We start from the raw sequence: 24,102 nt of genomic DNA, 5'->3' as shown, positions 1-24,102 counted from the left end.
TGTGGGGTATGGAAGGTATCACTGCTAGGCATTTACTGGCAGGACTGTTTGAATGCCTTAAAACAGGTTTGCCTTAAATTACCACCTGAATAGGTGTGCTGTAGTGCACTCTGCCTGCTGCATTAGAATGGAAATATTTCTGTACGAGGTGAAAATATGTGATGATCACTGATCAATGATTGACCGCAGATCTGTTTATATGGGAAAGAGGTGTGAATGAATAGGGAGGGTGTGGCAGCAATGCATCTGCCTTTTGCACTTGTTTACCAATTCACCAAGATAGACAAAATAAGCAGCTTTATAAAATTTAAAGTACAAACTTTTACAATTGTGGTGTTTTATTTGACCTTTAATGGCATTTAAAGTTAAATCAACTCTTATACAGCAAAATCCCCAGAGTTAAATCAACTCTGCTCAGAGTACATATTGTCCCAATCTAGAGAGTGTTAAAGTAACACTGAAGCAGAGTTAAAGTTAATGGTATAATTAAGCAATTCATTAAGTGATGAGTGAGCATTAGAAAAGAAAACCCGTTGTTAACAATGTTGAAGATGGACAACTACTGCTCTGGCTTTTAGACATGAAAACTTATCTCACAATCCTCAACAGTGGCAACTCTACTTCAGTGTTACTTTAACACTCTCTAGATTGGGACAATATGTACTCTGAGCAGAGTTGATTTAACGCTGGGATTTTGCTGTCTATCTATCTATCTATCTATCTATCTATCTATCTATCTATCTATCTATCTATCTATCTATCTATCTATCTATCTATCTATCTATCTATCTATATCTAATTTTATTTATTTATTTATTTACAAATTATTGGCTCATTTCATGCACAAGCAAGCCAGCTTGCCTTATTTTTTATTGTTTAACGCAAACAGAAGCATAGTCGTGCAGCTTGTTTTTCTGTAGTATATTTTTGATTTGCAATAATTGTAATAGATGTTTGTCGTCTGCAGAGCATCTGTTTTTAATGGAGATTCAAATGCAGATAGCCCATTAGCACTTCATCTTTTCTAGCAAGCATCTGCCTCTACATTATCCATTTCAAAACAAACAGAAACAACATAGGCTAGGAACAACTTTACTCCTTGAACGACACACAAACAGTTTCATATGATTTATCAGGCTTGTTTTCATAGGCTTGTGCACAATGAATCTCGCCCTCCATGACTACAGCAGGCGCTGTTGTTATAGTAGCGCTCATATCTTCGCTCTTTATCACGATTATTATTTTTTATTGGGCTGTGGTCCCTTTAACATCCAACTCATGCGGCGTTTTCTCCTTCTATGCACAGCTAGGTTGCCAGCCGTCAATAAACACCAAAGAAGAAGTTTTCTCCTTCTATCCCGCTTGTCCGCGCATAAGCGCTCGTGCACATGAGGAATATTTCCTACAGTTTATATATGTTACACCGACATCGATATATTCTTATGAGTTTCATGTGATCCAAATCTGGTCTAAATACTGTCAGCTTGCCAGTTGTTTGTCATCAGCTTTGGTCTTCTGTAGTTCATTTGATAATTTAATTTTGAATAAATAACGGTTTAACGGTGAAAATGCTGTCAGAAGAGCTCGAGCGCGTCCTAGCACGGCTTACCGAGCCGGACAACGCTGTTATTCAGCAGGTAGATACTTGTATACAACTGTCATCCTGATATATTTGATGCATTTAATATTGATTATGTGAGTAAGAGCACGTTTTCAGCCTTTCACTGTAAAGAAAAGTGTGATTAATACGTGACTTTTAATGTTCTAGCTAGCATTAGCATTATTCGTGGAGCTTTTGGATTGAGTATTTGTCTTTTTTCGTAAAATCATACTTTCTAATTTACGCCCATGAATGTAATGTCTCTTATCAGACCACAGCTGAGCTGAAACAGGCATTTAAAGATCCAACTATCATCCCTGCTTTATGCGCCGTTATGACTGGATCCCAGAACCCACAGGTAACGTTACTGTCACTCATTTTAGCCTTTATGTTAGTTCTCCTAGTCCTATATATTTAAAGCCTATAATTCTTGCTTCAGGTCCGTCAGTCGGCTGCAGTGATGCTCAGGATGAGAGTCAGAAAACATTGGAAGAAAATCAGTCCAGACCACAGAGAAAGGTTTGGGACTTTCTACTAAAATAAAGCATAATTTCATCTACTTTTCTGCTGTACATTTTCTCATTTGTGACCAATTGTTTTCATCCCGCTCCCTCAGTCTGAAGGCAGTGGTGTTGCAGGCTTTACAGAATGAAACTGAGTAAGTCTGACTGTGCATGTGGTACAGTGATAACATAATAATAACATAAACAATGCTACTGAATAATGAATTTATTTGCATTTGCAAAATGCAATGTGCTCCCAGTGTAGAATACTACTAGTTCCTTAGAGCTACACTATATTCCCAAAAGTATTGACTACTTTAGTCATTTCTATGAGTATAAATCTTAATATAATGATATTCTAGGGAATTGTGCGCTTCTAATTTGATAGCAACAGTTTGGACAGGACCCTTTTCTATTCTAACATAACAGTGCCTATGTGTATAAGGCACGGTTCAAAAAGACATGATTGATTCAGTCAGTGTGGAAGAACTTGACTGGTCTGCATAAAGCAAAGTCCTGATCCCAGCTGAACACCTCTGGTGTGACTTTAAATGCAGACCTTGAGCCAAAAACTCATCACCAAACACCAATGACTTGGACAAAAGTGTTGGGACACCCCCTTCTTTAGAACAGAAAAAAGGCACTAACAAAACTGTGGCAACAAAGATGAAAACGTAATGTATTTAAAAATTGTATTTCCATCTCTGTTGCAACAGTTTTGGGTGTGTCTAAAATGACAGTACCCTTATGTACAAGTCATTGGTATTTGGTGATGAGTTTTTGGCTCAAGGTCTGCATATAAAGTCACACCAGAGGAGTTCAGCTGGTATCAGAACTTGGCTTTCTGCAGACCAGTCAAGTTCTTCCACACTGATTGAATCAATCATGTCTTTTTGAACCTTGCCTTATACACAGAGGCACTGTCATGTTAGACTAGAAAAGGGTCCTGTCCAAACTATAAAATTAGACGTGCACAATTCCCTGGAATATTATTATATGCTTAAACATTAAGTTTTGTACTCATAAAAATTACTAAAGTAGCCAAACATGTTCATTAGAAGGGGGTGACCCAATACTTTTGGCAATATAGTGTACATTGCCTATGGTAATACCAGAGATTACCAAGTAACCATTGTATAGGGTATGCATTTTACTTCAGGTTTTAAACATTTTTCTTTTATTTCTATTTCTTAGACACACAGTTCGCCACTCTCTCTCTCAGCTGAGTGCCGTCCTGGTGAAGCATGAGACCCCAGACCGCTGGCCTGCTCTTCTAGCCCTATTAAACCAGTCTACTAAAAGCAATAACCCACAGGATAGACAGGTAACCCTGGTTAACTTGTTACAGGAAATGTCTCAGCCACTACCATGGAATATGTATGTATCAAATCATTACCATATTCATAAACCATGGTTTTTACATGGTACTTCTAAGAATACCATACTGCCATATCAAAAAAACTTGGTACTTTTTTTTTACATTTTGTTAGTGACCAAAAAGACTCTAGAAATAAACTAATTAACAATAAATATTATTAATTACATTTATTTTAGCTGTAAATTCATTACTATTTACTATTTTAAAATTTAATACATTTCTAGTAAATATATAAAATGACATACATTATAATAAATGTATCAATATAACATATTTTTATATGCATTAATGTATATAGCTAATTGTTATTATAAGAAAAAATATTAATCATTAGAACAAAATTATTAATAACAAAAAGAATACATTTAAAACTCTACAAGCAAAATAAACACTTTTTAGTAAGTAAGAAGACCCTGTGATTTTTGAAGTGAATGAGCACATGATTGAGATGACTTGAACTTAATTGTTTTGTTAATAATTACACTGTCTGTTCTCAAGTATCTACTTTAAATTCTGTTCAGGTGGGTCTTTTATTGCTTAGCAAAGTGGTTGGATCAAACCCGGAGCCCTTTAAGCCCCACTACAAGCAACTTCTCCAGCTGTTTGGGACTGTTCTCCAAGACCTGAACAATCCCACGGCTCTCTACTACTGCATCCTCACTCTTACCGCCATCACGGCCTACACCGGCACAGAGGAGATGGTCTGTTATGCTTCTTTTGACTGCTTAAATTGTCATTTATATGGTCATTGGTAGATTAAGCATTTAATTCCACCGCTAGTATGTTCAAAATGTTGTTTTTCTCTCTTTCAGAACCTGATGCAATCTCTGATCCCCAAACTGCTCATGGCTCTTAAACACCTCATTCAGGCAGACCAGGTGAGGACACTTTCTTACTGTGTTCATATGCTAATGCTCCAATCACTGTTTTCATTATGTTCCTCAATGATGTGCTAACACTGTGAGAGTTGACCTCTTGATTGGCCTATTTGCCTGTACAAGTCTTTATGATTTAAGCGGCTCAATGGCTTTGACCATATTTCAATCTTTCCTTTTTATCCCATACGTTCTAGTGTGTGGTTTCTTTGTTATTTTAAGGACCAAGCCAGCGAGGCGATGGAAGTTTTTGATGAACTGATGGAAAGCGAGGTGTCCATTGTTGTCCCACACATTTCTGAGATTGTCCGTTTCTGCCTGGAGGTTTGTTTACACATCTTAGTAGTGATTATGTTGGTTTGGAGTTATTGTGTAATAAAGTTTATTTTGTTTCGTCTAGATCAGTGCGGACGTCTCCCTTAGTGATTCTCTCCGTGTAAAGGCTCTGTCATGTATCGCTGTTCTCATCAGACTTAAAAGCAAGGTAACTGTATTTCCTTGCCTTTGCTTGTCCTTCTAAATCACAAAACTGCATTAATGAAATTAGCATGTTCATGGGTAAAACATTTGTTTTGGTAAATTATTAGGTTTCACCTTTTGTGCTTTTCTTTTTCTTTTTTATTTGTAGTTTTCTTTTTTCATAAAACCCCCCCCCTGTCTGTAAGTTGTGTAAAATCAATCAGTGTAATTAGATACATTTATTCATTGATTTTAATTGTAAATTGATTTTTATCAAATGTATATATTACATGTATTATAGTGTTATGTCCATATTACATTTTTATGTACTAATACATATCGTTAAATTATTACTCCTATTATGCAGCGCCTGAAAGTAGTCCCCAGCTATATCATAACTTGTTACCTAGCTGGGGACTACTTTCAGGCGCTGCGTAATATCATTGCGCCTGCTGCACCCATGGTACGGCAGCAAAGTTGCTTGATTATTACACCGGAATGAGAGTATAGTTCCTAGCCATATCGGCCTAGAAAATCGCAACTTTTCATTTTCCGTCAGTCTTAGTTCACGATGTAACTACAGAAGAGTCGAGCTTTAAATAGGAAACTCATTGAAACTCTTTGGTCATTGTTGATGACCAAATGCTAATGGCCTAATCCGATTCAATGATCTATGCTAAACTAACCTAAAAGTGCTAACGCCAGACACTGAGATCCGCTGAATGGATTAAAAAATGGTAAAACTCAACTGCTTAACTCTAGGGGAGTTATAAAATGAGCCTTTTTTCAAAAAAAAGTGGAATGTTCCTTTAAATTGCCTAAAATCTGATTAGATCTGGAGATTCAGGATTTGCCATTTTTGTCTGTGGGGGTCCATAGGCATGCTATTAGAGACTATGTGATTAACATACACAAGATGATTTCAATTATTACTACTAATAAACACTTGTCTTTTTTTATCTTCTAAAGGCTGTATTAAAGCATAAACTCCTACAGCCAATCCTGCAAGTAGTGTTTCCGATCTTGAGTGCAGCGCCCCCTCCTGGAGAAGAGGACCCAGAGGATGAGGAAAACGACACTGAGGGCGACAGTGAGAATCCAAAGCACTTTGCTGTTCAGGTTGGTCTCTTCACCTGCTTTACTGCTTTTACTCATTCTCCCTGTACCCATCTCACCCTCTCTGTCTAATATATGATGATGTGTTCCCCTGTAGGTCATTGACACCATGGCTCTTCATATGCCACCTGAAAAACTCTTCAACCAGCTGGTTAGTGAACAAAAACACACATTGTATGGATTTGCCATAGTAGGAAAAGTAGACTAAAACATTCCAGTGGCCCAGTGATATTTAAATCTCATATTCATCTGTGTTTTTGGATCCTGCAGTTGCCTTTCACTCAGGCTTGTTTGTCAAGTGAGAACCCATATGAGCGTAAGGGAGGTCTCATGTGTATGGCTGTGCTGGCTGAGGGTTGTGCAGATCACATCCGCACAAAGTAGGCTTTACTCTACAATTTCCAAACGCATGAACAAACAGCCTGTCCAATGCTTTATCTATGTGTATGTGTGTTAGGATGTTGTCATCCATGCTTCAGACAGTGTGTCGCAGTCTGTCGGACAATATCCAGGTGGTCCGCAGTGCAGCACTCTTTGCCCTCGGGCAGTTTTCTGAATACCTGCAGGTTAGACTGAAATGTCATGACTTTTTTTCTCAATATTTTATGCCTTGTATGAGTAATCATTCATATGAGTTTAAAATTGGTTGATTTGTCTCTTACAGCCAGAGGTCAGTAAATTCCATGCTGAGCTGATGCCATTGTTGCATGGATACTTGTCTGCAGTGAATCAGACCAAAATCGGACACATGACGAAGGCCTTCTACGCCTTGGAGAACTTCTTGGAGAACTTAGGTTAGACACAAGTAATGTGTACCTTTGGTACATTTTTATTATAAACCCAATGCTTTATCAATTTAATAATATTCATGTATTTATTTATTGTTTATAATATTTTTTTAAATAATATTTTTATAATTTATTTGTATTATTATTATTAATTTTTTTTTAACTACCACTCTTTTTTTTTACTACTTTGAACTTTTCCAGAGTTATTATCGTTATCATTAAAAAACAAAACCAAATTAAAAAAAACAACTTAGTTTTAAAACTTAAAGACTTAGTTTATTTCCGCTACAACATTTCTGACTTTTTGTTTGAAGTTGAATTACTGAAATAATTTAACTTAAAAACAAAACTAAATAAAAATATTTCATTTTTCAAAAAAAAGAAAAACAACTAAATTACTAAAACTTAAAAAAAAAGTATAAAAATAAAATCAAATAAACTATAATTGTATATTGTGTGTGTGTGTATATGATACTAAAATAACACGGCACTCTTCTCATGATCAGGTCCAGAAATTGAGCCCTATCTGCCCACTCTAATGGAGACCATGTTGTCAGCCCTTAACAATGCAGAAAACCTTAAACTCAAAGAGCTTGCTGTCAGTGCAATCGGAGCAATTGGTAACATCCTCCTTTCATTAACACAGCATTTTGTAATGTTATAGTTATACTCAGACTTACGAGTCTCGCTTTGTCAGCTAACGCAGCTAAGGAGATGCTGGTGCCTTACTTTCCTCCAATTATTGAGAGTCTGAAGGGATTCCTGACAGACACAAGAGAGGAGATGAGGACTCTGCAGACGCAGGCACTAGGTAAAAACAATGATCCAACATCTTCCACACATGGAGGGATGCAGCCTAATCTAATCTAAATAACATGTCTTTCTCTGCATCTCTCTCTCATAGACACACTTTCTGTGTTGGTCCGTACTGTTGGGAAGGAAGTGTTTAGTCCCTTGGCAGCGGAGTGTGTGCAGTTAGGTTTGAACCTCACTGATGCAGTGGATGATCCAGACCTGCGGCGCTGCACGTATGACCTTATATATGTATACATATGCAGAGACGATGTAAAATGGAGGGAGACTGAATAGTTAGGAAAGAGCAATGGAAACATTAGCCCCTTTCACACATAAAGACTTTACTGGAAAATGACTGTTAAATTACCATAAAGAGATCATGTGTGAACCATGTCTGGGCCAATCATAACAATCTGACGCAGGTGACGCATTTACTCCATGGTGTGTAGTTCGATTTGAAGTAGGGGTGGGCGATATGGCAAAAATATCATATCACGATTTTTTTTTTTTTTAATATCACGATCTTATGATTTTATCACGATTCTTTGTCATGTTGGTTTTACTGTTTTGTCTGAGCAGTACAGACAAAGTAATTTCCCTATTATAAAGACAAAGCCTTTAAAGGTAACAAAATATAAAAAAAGAATGGTGGATATTTAGGCCAAAGTGGGCGAAGATAACAATTTTTCAGTAGTTTATATTTGTTATTTAAAAATAAGAACAAAGATACACATCACAAATATACAAATAATACAAACAGTGCTTTATTTTCAGGTACAATAGGTGTATTTAGCAGGAGCATTCAAGAAATTGAATGAAAAAAAGAAATAAAACACTATATAAATAAAGAAATAAAACACTATATAGATTGATTCATATTAAAGCAACTGTATTTTTTTCAGTCAAGAATAGTGAGTTGTTGTTGTTTTAACATTAAAGAATAAAAATTCCGTTCTGTCTGTCGAATCTGTCATAGTGTATATTTATACCATCATTTACTCAATTAGTTTTAAACCTGAATGAGTTTCTTTCTTCTGCTGAACATGAATGCTATTTTGAAGAATGTGGAAAACCAAACAGTTGCTGGTCCTCAGTGACTTCCATAGTATTTTATTTTTCCTACTATCAAAGTCAATGTGGACCAGCAACCGTTTGGTTACCCACGTTCTTCAAAATATCTTCTTTTGTGCTCAGCAATAGAAAGAAATTAATACAGGTTTGGGACAACGTGAGTAAATAATGACAGAAATTAAATTTTTGGGTGAACTATCCCTTTAATAACAGTTGGCAGCATGTTTAGTTCTGTCCCTTTAAGACCTGAACTCCTCTAATATACAGGCATGTATGCATTTTAATATCAACTGTTTACTTTCATTTTAGACATGTATGTAAACCTTGTGTGTTTTGACCGCATTAGCTCAAAAGATAACTTAGTTGAGTAATCAGGAGCTGTTAGACAGGCGTTTTAGTGCGTGCGCTTCAGGTGTACGGGCTCAGAAAAAGCACACGTCAGACCAGCGCGCGAATGAAAGGCAAGGCTTTAAAACACAGGCAAATAATGTAATTTTGTGATTGCGAAGTGCAGTGTCCCGTGAGAGTTAGCACCGCTGAGTTAACACTGATGTAAATGCATATCATGCTGTACAGTATAGAGACGGCGGCGCCAGAACTGCAGCTGATATAATGTGCGCTGTAGCACGATACTACGATATTTCTTCAAAAGAAGATCATGGAGACATTTTAATCGTCCACGATAAAAAATCGTCATATCGCACACCCCTAATTTGAAGTCATCTAATATGATGTCTCTGGGCCAAAAGAAGCTGCTTTAATGTGAACGTTTGATACAAAAATGAAAACATTAAGTCAAGTCACCTTTATTTATATAGCGCTTTTAACAATGTAAATTGTGTCAAAGCAACTGCACAATATCCAAAAAAAAAAAAAAATGTTTTTTTAAATTAAAGTAAAAAAAGTGTTTTTACCATTAGCAAAAACACTGACTGCGTTTACCCCTCCATGTATACAAACACAACACCGCGAGGCACAGCCGTTTAGAGGTCACTTCCGTATAATGATGTCACAGAATTTACCTGTAATTTGAAACCGATGTGTGAATGGTGCTTTACCGGAAAAAAGATGGAACACCGTTGCCTGTGTGAACAGCGTATAATTGAATTTACCGGTAAAGTGTTAATGAAACGTGGAAACTGCTCCTGAATAGAATGATTACCATACCTTCATGCAAACCCTTCCCAGCTAACACATGCAGAAAAGTACAGTATCGTTAAATCACATGACTAATTTCACGCGTTGCATGCTCGTAGTTTCTGCGCTTTAGTGAATACAGTGTAGTGCCGCATTCGCGCGTGCTATAGAAGAGTGCGCGCTACGAACACGGTATAACATCTGGTAGGACCGGATAGTTCGTTCTGAGGTTAGAAAATGAAGCTAACGAAATGAGGATAGAATAGTGACACTGACATTAAGCCTGTCAACATCTCATCTGACTGAATCGGTTTTTCTCAGGCACTCTTTACTTAAACTGCATCTGACAGAAGTATCAACCGCTTTCATGCACGTCTTTTAAAATAAAAGTCTCGCATCAGAAAAACATTAAGAATTAAGTTTTTTGTTTTTGATGTCGTTTCTTTGGCCATATACCATATGCTGAAATGAGAGGTAACTTTCCTCCGTCTAGTATATAAGCAAGGACTAAAATAAAGCAATGCATTTAATATGAATTAATATCGATTCTGGTATAAAAAAAATCGCGATCGTTACGTGAATCGTGTTTTTGTTTTTTTGTCCCATCCCTATAAATTATGATCATTGTTGTCAGATTAGTATGCACATGCATGTATTTGCTTGCTTATTTATAGCTAGTTTTTATTTGAATTTATTGTTTTTATTAATTTGTTTTAGTTATGTTTATTTAATCGTGATTTGAGTTTAAATTATGATACCATTGTTGTCAGATTACTATCATTACTATTTTTATTTATTTATTGCTGTATTTAATTTAATTTTATTGAATTTTTTTTTATAAACTGAAAATTTTGGTGTTTCCCTATTAAAATAGTTTACCGGCATACTGATGCATGAAGATTTTAAATATTGAGGCAAAATTTTAAACAGATTGCATTCACAATTTCTCTCTCATTCCAGGTATAGCTTATTCTCTGCTGTATCTGATGTGAGTCCTGACTGTCTGGCCCCTCACCTCACTCCCATCACCACGGTGATGCTGCTGTCGCTCAGATCCACAGAGGGTGTGACGGTCAGTGAGGACTTTTCTATTAGATCATCTGTACACCATCAAACATTACAAATATTATAATATTCTTGTTTACTTCACAGGCTCATTTAGATGAAGATAAACAGTTTGTGCTTCTGGATGATGACGATGCTGATGATGAAGGTGAAGAGGGCGATGCTGATTTGGATGAAGAGTCTGAGACTGAGGTCGATGATAGAGATGTTGCAGGGTACGTCTCTGTCTCTCTCTTTCATCATGTCTCTTTTGTTTTCTCTTATGTCAGAGCACTAATCAGGATTCTGTCCATTCTCTCAGGTTCAGTGTGGAAAATGCTTACATAGATGAGAAAGAAGATGCTTGTGATGCTTTGGGTGAAATCGCCTTTAACACAGGGTATTGAGACATGTTTTATATATTGCACAAACATTCATGTGAGAGAAAGAAATTAATACTTTTATTCAGCAAGGATACATAACTTTGATTAAAAAGGACAGTAAAGACCTTTATAGAGTTACAAAAGATTTCTGTTAGAAATAAATGCTGTTGTTTTGAACTTTTTATTCATAAAAGAGTCCTGAAAAATGTATAATGGTTTCCACAAAAATTTTAAGCAGCACAACTGTTTTAAATATCAATAATAAGAAGAAATGTTTCTGGAGCATCACATCAGCATATTAAAATGATTTCTGAAAGATCATATGACTAGAGTAGTGGCTCTTAAAAAAATCAGCTTTGCCGTCACAGGAATAAATAGCATTTAATAAGTTTAAAGTATAATAAAATAAAAAGCAGTTATTTTAAATGGTAATATTTCATAATATTCCTGTTGTTGCTGTATTTTTGATCAAATAAATGCAGCCTTGGTGAGCATAAGATATTTCTTATAAAAAATATTTACAAAATCTTGCAGACCCTAAACTGGTTTGACTGCATTAAAGACAACATTCACAACACTATTTGAGGGTATAATGTGGGCTCAATTTTAAATTAAATATTTTCTGTTAATAACCCCCCCCCCCCCCCCCCCACCACCACCACCACCTTTGTGGCAAAAAACACACTTTAAAATCTAGCTGATTTTTGTTTTAATTTTCTGTCTCTTAGAGTGGCGTTCCAGCCTTTCCTGGAGTCTAGCTTCCAGCAGGTGTACGAGCTCCACGATGTGAGTGACTGACTGGTGCCATTTTTGGTTTCATGAGTGCTTGTGTGTAATGCTGATGTGTTACTGAATTTTGTGCTCTGTGGTGAATGGGCATCCATCAGTTCCCACATGAAGATGTGAGGAGAGCTGCCTTTGGTGCCATGGGCCAGTTCTGCCGAGCTCAGCACAAAATGTGGAAGGAAAACCCAACGGAGGCCAACCACCAGGGTACATTCACACCAACTGTACACAATAGGACTGGGTGGTATGACAGCATAGCATGTGATAGTAGCAATGTGTCAGCTAGTAGAGATTCTGCTGTGCTGTTTGTACCTCTATACTTATAACTGTTGCACATGCAGGTTTCCAGTATTGATGTCTCAGTTGATTATAACACGAGCTAGAAATGTCAAATTTCAGGATTATTTTCATAGATAACTTTCAATTTTCATAAATAATCAATTGCGATTTAGAAATGAACAATCAATGAATCAAATAAGTGTTAATGTTAATACCTCAAAATGTTTAAGACTTTAAGGCTGATGATATATGGGGCAACTTTTTGAGCAATGTTGCCGTAAAAAGGACAACCGGAAAATGTATTATAATTAAGTTATACAACACTGCTCAAAAATATGGGGTTAGTAAGATGTTTTTTTTCACTGGAGTAATAGCAGCTGAAACTTCAGTTTTGCGATCACAGAAATAACTTACATTTTACACTATATTAACATAGAAAACAGTTCTTTTAAATGGTAATAATATTTCTCAGTATTAAGCCCCGTTCACACCAAGCACGTTAATGATAAAGATAACGATATTAGCGTCCACACCAGCGAATGACATCGTCTGTTCATTCTAAGCGCACGCGCGTCTGCCCCTTGAAATTCTCGAGCACATTATAGCAAGATGGATTCTGATTGGCTGTCAGTGATTTTATTGTTCATCAGCTGGAAAAAAATCTTTCTGGAAGTGATTCCAACGATATAGTTTCTTTGTGCCTTCGTTATAGTTGTGGTGTGGATGCTGCTATTCTGTAATACTGAGAAAGATTTTTAGAACTATATCTTTATCGTTATCGTGCTTGGTGTGAACGGGTCTGTTCTGTTACTGTTTGTGCTGTATTTATTTTTTCAACCCCAAAATTCTGAACAGAAATGGTAACATTCTAATTTTAATAATTATAATATACTTTTTGTTATTATTTAAAGTTCACACATTTAAAGTGTGCGTACTGGTATATATATATTTTTTTTTTTTATGAATTTGCTTTCTGTTGTATTTGGATACATTTAGGTGGTATAGTATTATTTGTAGTATAATAGTATAATTTTACTATTTATAAGTAATGTATAGAAAAAAATACAGATTACCATTTCTCCATTAAAGTATCAATTTATGTTTTTTTTAAATTCTTTCGTATATATTGTTTGACTGTCATTGGAATTAAATAATATACCGGTACTTTTTTATTTTAGTTTGTCAATCAAATTCCAAAAAAAAAAAAATATATGATGCATTAGCTAGATTATTTGCATAACCATGTAGTTTAATTTATGAAACATTTAGGAGTTTAATTCCTAGAACCAAATAGCTTTTTTGTGATAAATATACTGTTGTCATTACAAGGCTTTGTTTAAAACACCCACCTCTGTTACATACCTACATCTCTATGATTTTACATTTGCACTCTTTTATATTCCCATCACTATCTGCTTCCTTTTATCTATTCTGTCTCATTATTGATGTCTCCCAGAAAGAATTAGGAGGAGCTTCATTTGACAAAAAGATTAACTTTTAACTGTCTTCATTGATGCAGAGCTCCTCACGGCCCAGTCAATCATTCATTCATTCATTCACTCCCCATCGTTTCCTTTCCACCCACTTCTTTAGTTAGATGAGCTGCTATCAATGTGAATGTTAAATGACTGTTTTTTGTTTTTTTTATTACTCTGAATCCTTTGATCAACTCCTGCATATCTCTCTTTATATCTCTCCAGCTCTGCATAAGCTGTTGCAGGTGGTTTTGCCTTGTTTTCTGGAGGCGGTGAGACAGGACAAAGAGAGACAGGTGGTGATGGCCATACTGGAGTCCATGAATGCTGTCATTAAATCCTGCCAGGCGGAGGCGCTGCAGGCTCCAGGGATACTGGCCGAAATAAGTAACACCATCAAAGATGTACTGAAGAAAAAGGTCAGGATTTAATTTTAAGACCTGTTTTAGTATCAAGCCCTAAAATGAACCAAATAAAACATCATAAAAGTTGTAAATTCCTTTTAAAGTTTTTGTCTGAACTAGCTGAGATGACTTTTAAATGTTAATAAATAAAAGTAAATCATTTAGTGTTGTGAGGACAGGTGTAAAAGGCAGTTTTTAAGAGAGAATTCATCCAAAAATGAAAAGTGTAATGTTACAAACCTCAATTTTTTAAATTCTGTTCAACACAAAAAAAATGTGGGTAACCGAACAGTTGACTTTCTTGGTATGTTTTTTTTTTTTTTTTTTTTTTTTTCCTTACAATGAAAGTCAGTAGGGTCCATCAGTTGTTTGGTTACCCATATTCATCAAAATATATTCTTGTGTTCAACAGAAGAAAGACATTCATACAGCTTTTGAAGGCGAGTAAGTGATGACAGAGGTTTCATTGATGGATGAACTGTCTCTTTAAAGAAATTGGTATTAAAAAAAAAAAAATTGGTATTAAATAATCAAATGCATTCAAGCAGCAGCTTATTCTCACTTCAGGGTGTTACGTAAGTCTGCAGTTATAAGGGGATAGATGAATGTTTCTTATGCTTGTGATCTTATTTTCTCTTTCTGTCTCGCTCAGACCGTGTGTCAGGATGTAGGTGGGGATGAAGCAGACGATGACGAGCAGCAGGTGTTCAAGATGATTTCACAGTTTTTATGATTTAGTCACGGTTTGCTGTCAGCAATGACACAGTTAACCTAAAAAGACTGTGACCGATTGAAATAACTGAGAGTTTGTGTCTCAGGCGGAGTATGATTCCATGCTGCAGGAGTTTGCCGGTGAAGGGATTCCTGTTTTAGCCTCGGCTCTACCAGCTGAAACTTTCTACCCTCACCTCAATGACTTGCTGCCCCTCATTATGAGCAAAGCTGTGAGTCTCTCATTCACTGATCACTGATGAAGGATGTACTTTAACGGCCCATTCACATGGGGCGTCGGTGTCAACGCCTCTCGTTTACTTTTGAATGGAGTGTCGTCAAGTATTGCCAAACTGAATTGTGGGTCCTTCTCGTGGCAGAAGTTGAAAACTTCAGTTTTCAGGCGTCATTCAATCAGATCACCTTATGTAAATACCCTAGCGCAGACGCTACCCAATCCCGTTCATGCAACACCAGAAAAGTAATGTGATTGGCTGTTGTCACTATGACTGTCTCGTTAGCACCAAGCTTCAGACATACCCTCCGTCAAGCGTAGACGCCGACGCCTGGTGTGAATGGGGCGTAACACCTAAAGGCCTATTTAGATCAAGAGCATAATGAATAGCCAATTTTTCACAAAGCATGACACAACTTTCATATTAGAAGTGGTTTCTAACCTGAATTAAGGCAAAACACACTGCAGTCATGCTTTAATGCTAAATTAAACATATTGCTGAAATGTAACCTATAGATAGATAGGCCTAGATAATTCCTTTAGTAATGTTTTTGTATTGTTGCAAGGTGAAATTTGTTTTGGGCGTCAATATTTAATCTTGTCAAATTTATTAAATCTGTAGTATCTGTCTAAATTGAATTTATTTTAGTTGACAACAGTGGCAATTTATTTGAAATGCAAAATTCCAAAAATATATTATAGTTCAACTGTATATATTACCATCAAGATATATTTTGTATGTTTTTGAAGGAATTTTACTGTACAATAAAAGTAAGCTACAGTAAAAACATTGTGACATTGCCCAATTTAAAATAATTATCCATTTTAATATTAAAATATAATTTATTTCTGTGATGGCAAAGCTGAATTTAACAGCAGTCATTACTCTAGTCTTCAGTGTCACATGATCCTTCAGAAATCATTCTAATATTTTAGTTGGTGCTCAAAAACATTTATTATTATCAGTGTTGAAAACTGCTGTGCTGCTTAATAATTTTGTGGATTTTTTTTCAGGATCCTTTGTTGAATAGGAAGTTCAAAAGCACTGCATTTAATTTGAAATAGGAATGTTTTATAACATTATAAATGTCACTTTTGATCAGTTTAATGCATCCTTGCTAAATAAAATTAATGATTTCTTAAAACTTACTGACCCCAAAGTTTTCAACAATAGTGTGTATGTGTATTTATTTTTAATTGTTAGTTATCATCATGTTGCCTTCAATGGTAAAAAAATCATTATTAATAAATTAAATGCATTGCCATTGTTGCCTTGTATTTCATTTCAAGCATTTCCATGGTTACTCCCTGCTGTTTTGTAGAAACCTTCATGCACTGAGGCAGACCGCTCCTTCTCCATTGGTACGATTGGAGAAACCTTGCACTCATTGGTGGATGTGGCTGGGGGCAGGGCGGTTGCTGGCCGGCTGTCCAATCGGCTGCTGCCAGTGCTTGTGGCCGGAGTTAGGGACAGTGATGCAGAGGTGCGCAATAACAGTGTGTTTGCACTGGGAGCTCTAGCACAGGCTGCTGGACCCATCGTTGCCTCGTATCCTTTATAGATCCCTGTGTATTTGTGAGCCTGTTCTCGGATCTCCTTGACTCTGAACCTTAACCCCTGTGCTTCAGTGATTACCCAGTGATGCTCTCCCTTTTCTCCAACCTACTTTCTAAAGAATCTGACCTAAGAGTGATTGACAACCTCTGTGCTGCCCTGTGCAGGATGATCTTGAGCCACGTTGAGGGGGTCCCACTTGAGCAGGTTACTTCTCTCTTCATCTTTAAGGAATGGTTCACCAAAAAATTTGAATTTTTTTTGGAAATTTACCCACTCTCAGGCCATCCAAGATGTAGATGAGTTTTTTTTTTTTTTCTCCACAACACATTTTGAAAAATTTTGTTTTATATCACTTGCTCACCATTGGATCCTCTGCAGTGAATGGGTGCCGTCAGAATGAGAGTCCATATGGCTGATAGAAACATCACAATAATCCACAAGTAACCACGATCCACATATCTCCATGACTAAATTAACATTTTTTGCATTTTAACTTTAAAATCCAAAATAACGTTTCCTCCTGTGAAAAAGTCTCACATCACATAAAAATACACCAACATATTTGTTTATGTATGTTTATACTTTATTTGTCCTTTTTAATGGAAATTTGTTATGGGCAATAACAAGCTGCATAACAAGCTGCATAACAAATGTACCAACATCAATAACATAACAATCACAAAAGCTGTTTAGAGCTGTTTTGGACCGTTTTCACTTGTAAATGGTGCTTGATCGGTTCATATTTCTCTCCTGATTCAGACAAAATGACTTTTTTACTGGAGAAAAGCAATATTGTGAATAGAGGACTTGTTTTTTTTAAGCTGGAATGGTTTTGGTAGCAATGGCTTGAAGTGAAAGATCACGGATACGCTTTTCACTTCACATGACGTTAGCTGATGAACTTAGTTTTTATCAGCTGTTTTAACTCTTATTCCGACGGCACCCATTCACTGCAGAGGATCCTTTGGTGAGCAAGTGATGTAATGGTGATTTACATTTTTAGCAAATTTTCATTTTTGGGTGAACTATTTCTTTAAGGCCCAATATAATCGCATTAATTTTCTATTCATCGCTTAGGGATAAAAACAAGTCTGAAGTACCAGAGCAGCATTATACTGTTAGAAAACATCCTGACACAGACCATGCAGCTGTGAGTGGTGTTTAGGTGAAAATATAAATGTGCTGCACGCTTTTCTCTCAATAACAAAATAAACATGCAGCAAACATGACAGCAGTTAAGAAAGCATCTGGTCATAGTGATATAGATATATTAATTCAGCACTCAAGTAAAGTCACGTCATGTTTATTTATATAGCACTTTAAGCAATAGATGGCTATAAAGTAAGCAGATTCACAGTATTAAGCAATATCAGTGCTGCTTTTAATTAGAACTACAACAATTTCTACTATAAAGCAGCTCTCTAGTGTGTTAATGTTTTACTCATGTCTGACCTTGATGAACTAAACAGAAGAAATTAACCGAAGATTTTCCATGTCAAACACCGCACCAATGGTAGTTCCGAAGTATATCAGAGCCATTAATATCTACACTATTAAATGTACTCCATATTTATTAATGATGGTTGATATGACAAAAGTATATCAGGTCATAATAACCCATTTTTACCCTTTTCTCTCAGGTCTTTCCGGCTCTTGTGGCTTGTCTCCCTCTGAAGGAGGATATGGAGGAGAACAAAACCATCTACAGCTGCCTGACCTTCCTCTACTCACACAACCCTGTGCTGGTACAAGCTCATTTTCACTCCCAGCATGCTCAGCTCACATCACCTTATTGAATTGTGTCCTGTCAGAGGACTGACTGTATTTTATTTCTCACTACAGGTTGTTGGGCATCTCAAGCCAATAATATCTGCTGCTGCTCATCTGTTGGACATGAAGGATGTTGATAATGGTGAGGAAAGAGTAATATAAAAAAAATCCAGTCGAATAAACAAATTACATTAATAATTCATCATTTTTATATTTGCCCATATTTGTTCTTTTTTAGAAACACAAAACTCCCTTCTCATGCTGCTCAGAGGTCTAGCACAACATCACACCAAGGAATTTGAGAGTGCGGTAATGTCACTTCCTAATGAACAGAGAAACAAAATGACCATGGTTGTCACTCAATCATAGTATCCCTTTCACAAGGCCTTCCACTCTTGTGAAAGCCAGCCAAATTGAAAATAGATTTTTTTATTATATTAGAAATGGGCTGATTCAGTTAGCGGAGTATGCGCTCACTGGTGTACTCAGCTTTCTGTATTGCAGCAGAGACGTTGAGACTATATTCTCTTCATTTATTGCAATGTTCACTTACGCTTTTTGTCACTTTTACTTTGTTTTACCGAGTTGTCTTTTCTCATTGATTATTTTTCTGTATGTCTCAATGAATCTTCTGCCATCCCATCTGTATTGAATATTCCATGAAATTCTGGCTTAATATTTGAGTGTGAAGCTTTGTTCTTGCAGTGAAAGAAATATATTTCTATGAATTGTTCATTGTCGTTCCTGTATTTCTGATACGTGTGTTCTCTGAAAAGTCCTGAATATGCTAAACCTATCCAGAATTAGTTTAGGAATCCACAATGTTTCTGAAAAAGCACATTTTTATTATTACAGAAAAGTGCAGATTATAAGTACAGGGTTTTGTGTTGCAGAATGGGTTTATTTGAAATCTTCATTGCATCAGTAATGCATCCTTTTATGCATCAGCAACTACCGTTCAGAAGTTTGGGGCCTGTAATATTTTTGAAGACAGATCAAAAATACAGCACAAAATGTTAAATAATTAATACATTTTCAGCATTATTACTCCAGTCTTCAGTGTCACATGATCTTTCAGAATTCAATTGGTGGTCAAGAAATGTCTTCTTTTCTTTGGAAATCATGATACTTTTTTCAGAATTCTTGCTGAATAGAAAGTTCAAAATAACAGCATTTATTTGAAATAGAAATATTTTGTAACAAATATCTTTACTGTTACTTTTGATCAATTTAATTAATCTTTGCTGAATAAAAGTATTAATATCTGACCCCCAACTATTGAACGTTAAAGTAATAAAGATTTATTTCATATAGATACACATTTTGCGTAGGTAAAACTGTCCCTGATTAAATTTATGAATAATCTAAAATACACGAAACAGTAAGATTTTGAAACCCCTTTTTGTAGAACATTACCCACAAAAGTTGAGTTATACTGCCACATAAAATAAGTAAAATGTATCCTTCAGTTACAGCATAGCACATAGAATTTAGACCGTTGTGGACCAGTTTAAAACCTAAAACCTGAAAGTTGCTTCTGTGTCATCTGAGGTGTTAGATTGGTTTAGCCTAGCTGTCAAACGTCTACCACTCACTCCTCGCTTGGCAAGTCTCGTTTTTCTTCTGTCTTCTGCCATTTGGGCTTGGACTCTGACATTGTGTCCAAAGCCAGAGTCCTTTCCACCGGCTGGAGTTCATTTTCAGCTGGGGGAGGGAGGGAAACACAAGAATATTCTTTGCCATGTTTATATAATAGGATGTTGTATTGCGCGTCAGATTTCCATGACAAATTCTACACACAAACCCCGGAGACTTTGAGGTTGGAAATGAGGCATGTTGAGGGAGAGGGCGAACATCAAATGCTCAACACACCCACAGGAGAGAGTGCTGAGCATGCGAATACCACACACACTTACTCAGCAGCCATGAGCGTTATGTTAGCTCACCTCACTGATCTGCAGATGTCATCTGTTAGCTAACTGTCAGGAATGGAGCGTTATATTACTGCAAGCCCTGGCACTGTAGCCTAATGCGAACTGACAGACTGAACAAAATGCTGATAAAATTCACTTCAGCTGGACCGGTAGTAATACCGGTTGTAATTAAGTGTGGAGATGAAGTATTTGTGCAATGAACATCAGTATACGGTGAAATCTGTTTGTTACGTTTAATTGGGTCTTTATGTAAATGGTAACGTTTTCTTGATTATTCAGTGCTAATGTTGATTGTTCATGTGTAGGAATACTGAACTTCATTTCTCAAAAAGATTTTCTAAATTAAACTGTTACTCACATGCCAGAACAAATCAATCCGAGCAGCCAAAAGCCACTGCAGAAACCGTCATCTTAATAAGCTTTCAACTGCAAAAGCCAGCAGTCCCATTTTATTGGGCTTCATATGCAGAACTTTCCTGCAGTGTTATTTTAGTATTACTTCTATACTGTTATTTTATTTATTCATAATTTTTAATAATTTCAATTAGCTTTTTATTTTTTAATTACATTTTTAATAGTTTTGTCTTTATATATATATATATATATATATATATATATATATTGCTATTTGCTTTAGTACTTAAGTTTAGTACTTTGAAATTTTATTTAAAATTTTAATAGTTTTACTTTAACCGTAACACCACTGAATATGAAATTAAATTATTTTTTTTTAATGAAAGGGTAGTTTTAATAATGATAATAATAACCCTTTCAATTCTATTGTCCAGGTTCAAAACAAGTTAAGCTGCATTTTGTCGATTAACACAGACAATAATTTAGGCTCCTTTCTCAATTTAATATACAATGTTTAATAAATGAACATGGCATTTCAGAAGGTTTAAAGGTAGAAATCTGCAGCTCATATTTTTGTTGAAACGCATTAATTCTTTTATATGAAAAAAGGTGGTAAATAGTTCCTGTATTTTACTAATCTAATGTGAACAAGTATAATGTCTTTAACACTTTCAAGACAAGTTTTTGATTAGTTTTTTTATTAGTTATTTAGATATGTCTATATTGTGCTTTTTATTTCAGTTTTAGTTAAAGTCCATTATTTTAGATTGAGTTTAAGGGTTTGATTTTTATTTTCAATTAAGTTTTAATTTTTTGTAGTTCTATTTTATTGAACTTTTTTTATGGTTTATTTTTAATTAGCTATAATAACCCTGCTTGAGTCTTAGCTTAATATGAACTGTATCGGCCCATTTAAATATAGTTTGCCAGATAAATGTTGATTCTGTCCCCACCTGGCTGTGTGTGTCTCCACGGGATGATGTCCACCCCGCTTCTGCAGAAGGAGCGATCGGTGTTGGACTCGGTGCTGTAGAGAACCTCCTGACACTGACGCTCTCCGGGGTGCTGCGCTTTCACACGCACCTCCAGAATGGTCACCTCCTTCTCCTTCAGCTTCCCAGACTTCCCCTTCACCCGGGTGCGCTTGGTGTCCACCCACACCACACGCTCCTTCACCGCTGATCTGGGTACACATGGAGATATCAAGACTATAAAGGAATATTTCACCCAAAACTGTATACGTACAAATTCATCTACAAGTCTGAACTCACTCTTCGATGCCCAGGTCAGCGAGTGTGGTGTTCAGGAAGGGAAACACCTGGTCAGGGTTGAGAACTTCAATGGGTAGGTGCACACACATGGGAACAGTCCAGTCCATCTCGGCTCGCGCCATTTTGTCATTGGTTGGGGAGGTTAAGGGGCCATCACCATTTAACTCTTTCTCCTGGGGCTTGACCCCGTGCTGGACCTCTGGATCTTTGTCCTGGCCTGCCAGCTTGACACTGGTGTCTTTAACTGGCAGCTGTCGCTCCTCTTTAGTTTCTTTCCTGTCGTCTATAATCATTGAGTCGATTCCTTTGATTCCTCCCTGGTTGAAATGATAACCCTGATCTCCTCAAGTCAACTGTTGTTTTCCAAATTTGAGATTCAGTTAAACCAGATGCAGGTACAAGTCTTCCAGGTTGTTCTCTCTGTGCTGTTGGATTTAGGTGGTGTGAGACACTGGGGAACATTCAGAAGTCCAGTGGAGATTTAAATGGTCTGTGTGTAATGTGGCGCTGACGTGTGAGGTTTATTAGTCTGTCAGAGGCTGATGAATTACAGTATGGACTGGAGTGTTGTTTATATTATTAAATCCTCTTTTCCCTCTCCAATGTTTGTGTGTGCTACTTAAGTTTAGTCTGTGAACCAACTAACTAGCTTTGTGAGGCTTGCTTAATGCCTCTTTCCCTTCGTGAAATTTTGCACCAAATTTTGCCAAAAAAATATTGATAAAATATTTTTGGTTTTAAAGTTAGCACATAACTAACAAGTAGTAGTAAGTAACTAACAAATTTAATTTTGCGCAAACTAAGTAAATGTGAGGTTTCCCTTCATGAAATGTTGTGCTAAATAGTAAAAGAAGTAATGATGATATTATCTAACAAATACATTGGGGCTTCACTTTATTAACGTGCAAAAACCAGCTACATTTGTAGGGGTTTCTCTTCATGAATTTTTGCATCAGATATTAATTAAATATGTATATGTTGACAATATTGAACTAACACAAAGGAGCCTCCCTTTATGAAAAATTTGCACAAACCAACTAACTAAATTTGTGGGGTTTCCCCTCATTAAATGTTTATATAAATGTTGTTTTATCTGAACAACATTGATATAAATGTTAAGGTTAGTTAAGGCTTCAATTATTAAAATATGCACAAAACAGCTAACTAAATCTGTGATGTTTCCCCACAAATGTTGCACCCAGTATTAAACAAAAGCACTTGATTGATATTAATGACGTTAACTAACACACTGGAGCTTCGCTTTATTAATATTTGCACAAAGCAGTTAACCAAAGCAGTGGGGCATTGTCGCCCCCCCCCCCCCCCCCCCCCCCCCAATAGCTAACTAATAGCCATCTAAGTAACTAACCAGCCAACCAACTACCTAACTCAGGGAGCCTTTGCTTTCTGAGAATTAAGACTACACTCTAAAACTGACTAACCAACCAGTCAACCTAAAACTAACTATCCAACCAAACTACCTCAGCATTACGTTTTGCACCAAATACAACCCAAATTCTGGAAATGCTGGGACATTTTTTAAATTTTAATTGAATTTTAAAATGAAAACTAAAAGTAAAGAAAAGAAAAATGTAAAAATTTCTCCATTTATGTTCTCTGTGTTCTATTGTGAATAAAATATTGGCTCCTGTGATTTGAAAGTCTTTTAGTTTTCATTTTATTCAAATTTAAAAAACGTCCCAACATTTCTGGAATTCGGGTTATAGTTTAAATGAACTAAACCAGGGGTGCCCAATCCTGCTCCTGGTGATCGACTGTCCTGCAGAGTTTAATCAAGCACACCTTTCTAGTGATCTTGAAGACAAGCTTTAACTCAGGTGATCCTAACCCAACTACATTCTAAGCATGTCTTGTTTTTTTCCCGTCTGACAGGCGATTACTTGAAATGAGCGATTTACAGTGTGCTTACAGTAAAGTGCCACATTTTAATGCCTTCAGAAAACATGTCACCTCATAACTCTGCATGTTCATGGTCGTGCAGCCTCAGTGTGGCCTCTGAACCTCTGTCCTCTTTTTCCAGTTATACAAGCTGTTCAGGATATATACGCAACATTCCAGTATGCTGTGATCACAAGTGCTACAATAGTAAATATTGCCCTAAATTTACATTTTGTGTTCTTGCCAATGATTAATTACACCCTTTAATGTACATTCT

General features: G+C 36.3%; 2 protein-coding genes across 2 annotated transcripts; one reads left to right on the top strand and one right to left on the bottom strand.

Moving 5' to 3' along the window:
• The first annotated feature begins 1,231 nt into the window (after positions 1–1,231).
• On the top strand, positions 1,232–19,101 carry LOC306865077 (importin-4-like). Its single transcript, XM_079409443.1, has 30 exons — positions 1,232–1,637; positions 1,872–1,958; positions 2,040–2,119; positions 2,217–2,258; positions 3,298–3,427; positions 4,003–4,182; positions 4,294–4,359; positions 4,579–4,680; positions 4,757–4,840; positions 5,785–5,934; positions 6,029–6,082; positions 6,202–6,311; positions 6,389–6,497; positions 6,596–6,725; positions 7,226–7,339; positions 7,417–7,530; positions 7,624–7,747; positions 10,683–10,794; positions 10,875–11,002; positions 11,089–11,166; positions 11,878–11,935; positions 12,037–12,142; positions 13,915–14,108; positions 14,746–14,796; positions 14,912–15,037; positions 16,362–16,588; positions 16,669–16,801; positions 18,238–18,342; positions 18,440–18,509; positions 18,606–19,101. Exons 1-30 carry the CDS (start codon positions 1,569–1,571, stop codon positions 18,734–18,736), a joined length of 3,264 nt encoding a protein of 1,087 aa, XP_079265569.1. The 5' UTR covers positions 1,232–1,568; the 3' UTR covers positions 18,737–19,101.
• An 857-nt stretch (positions 19,102–19,958) lies between these two features.
• LOC306864987 (uncharacterized protein) lies at positions 19,959–22,219 on the bottom strand (the record flags this gene model as incomplete). Its single annotated transcript, XM_079409322.1, has 3 exons — positions 19,959–20,071; positions 21,609–21,838; positions 21,927–22,219. 3 exons carry the CDS (start codon positions 22,217–22,219, stop codon positions 19,959–19,961), a joined length of 636 nt encoding a protein of 211 aa, XP_079265448.1.
• Positions 22,220–24,102: the final 1,883 nt, after the last annotated feature.

This window comes from Barbus barbus (genome assembly GCF_936440315.1).
Source record: "Barbus barbus genome assembly, chromosome: 46".
Lineage (NCBI taxonomy): Eukaryota > Metazoa > Chordata > Actinopteri > Cypriniformes > Cyprinidae > Barbus > Barbus barbus.
The sequence above is the reverse complement of the archived record's forward strand: the minus strand, read 5'-3'. Positions and strand labels throughout refer to the sequence as shown.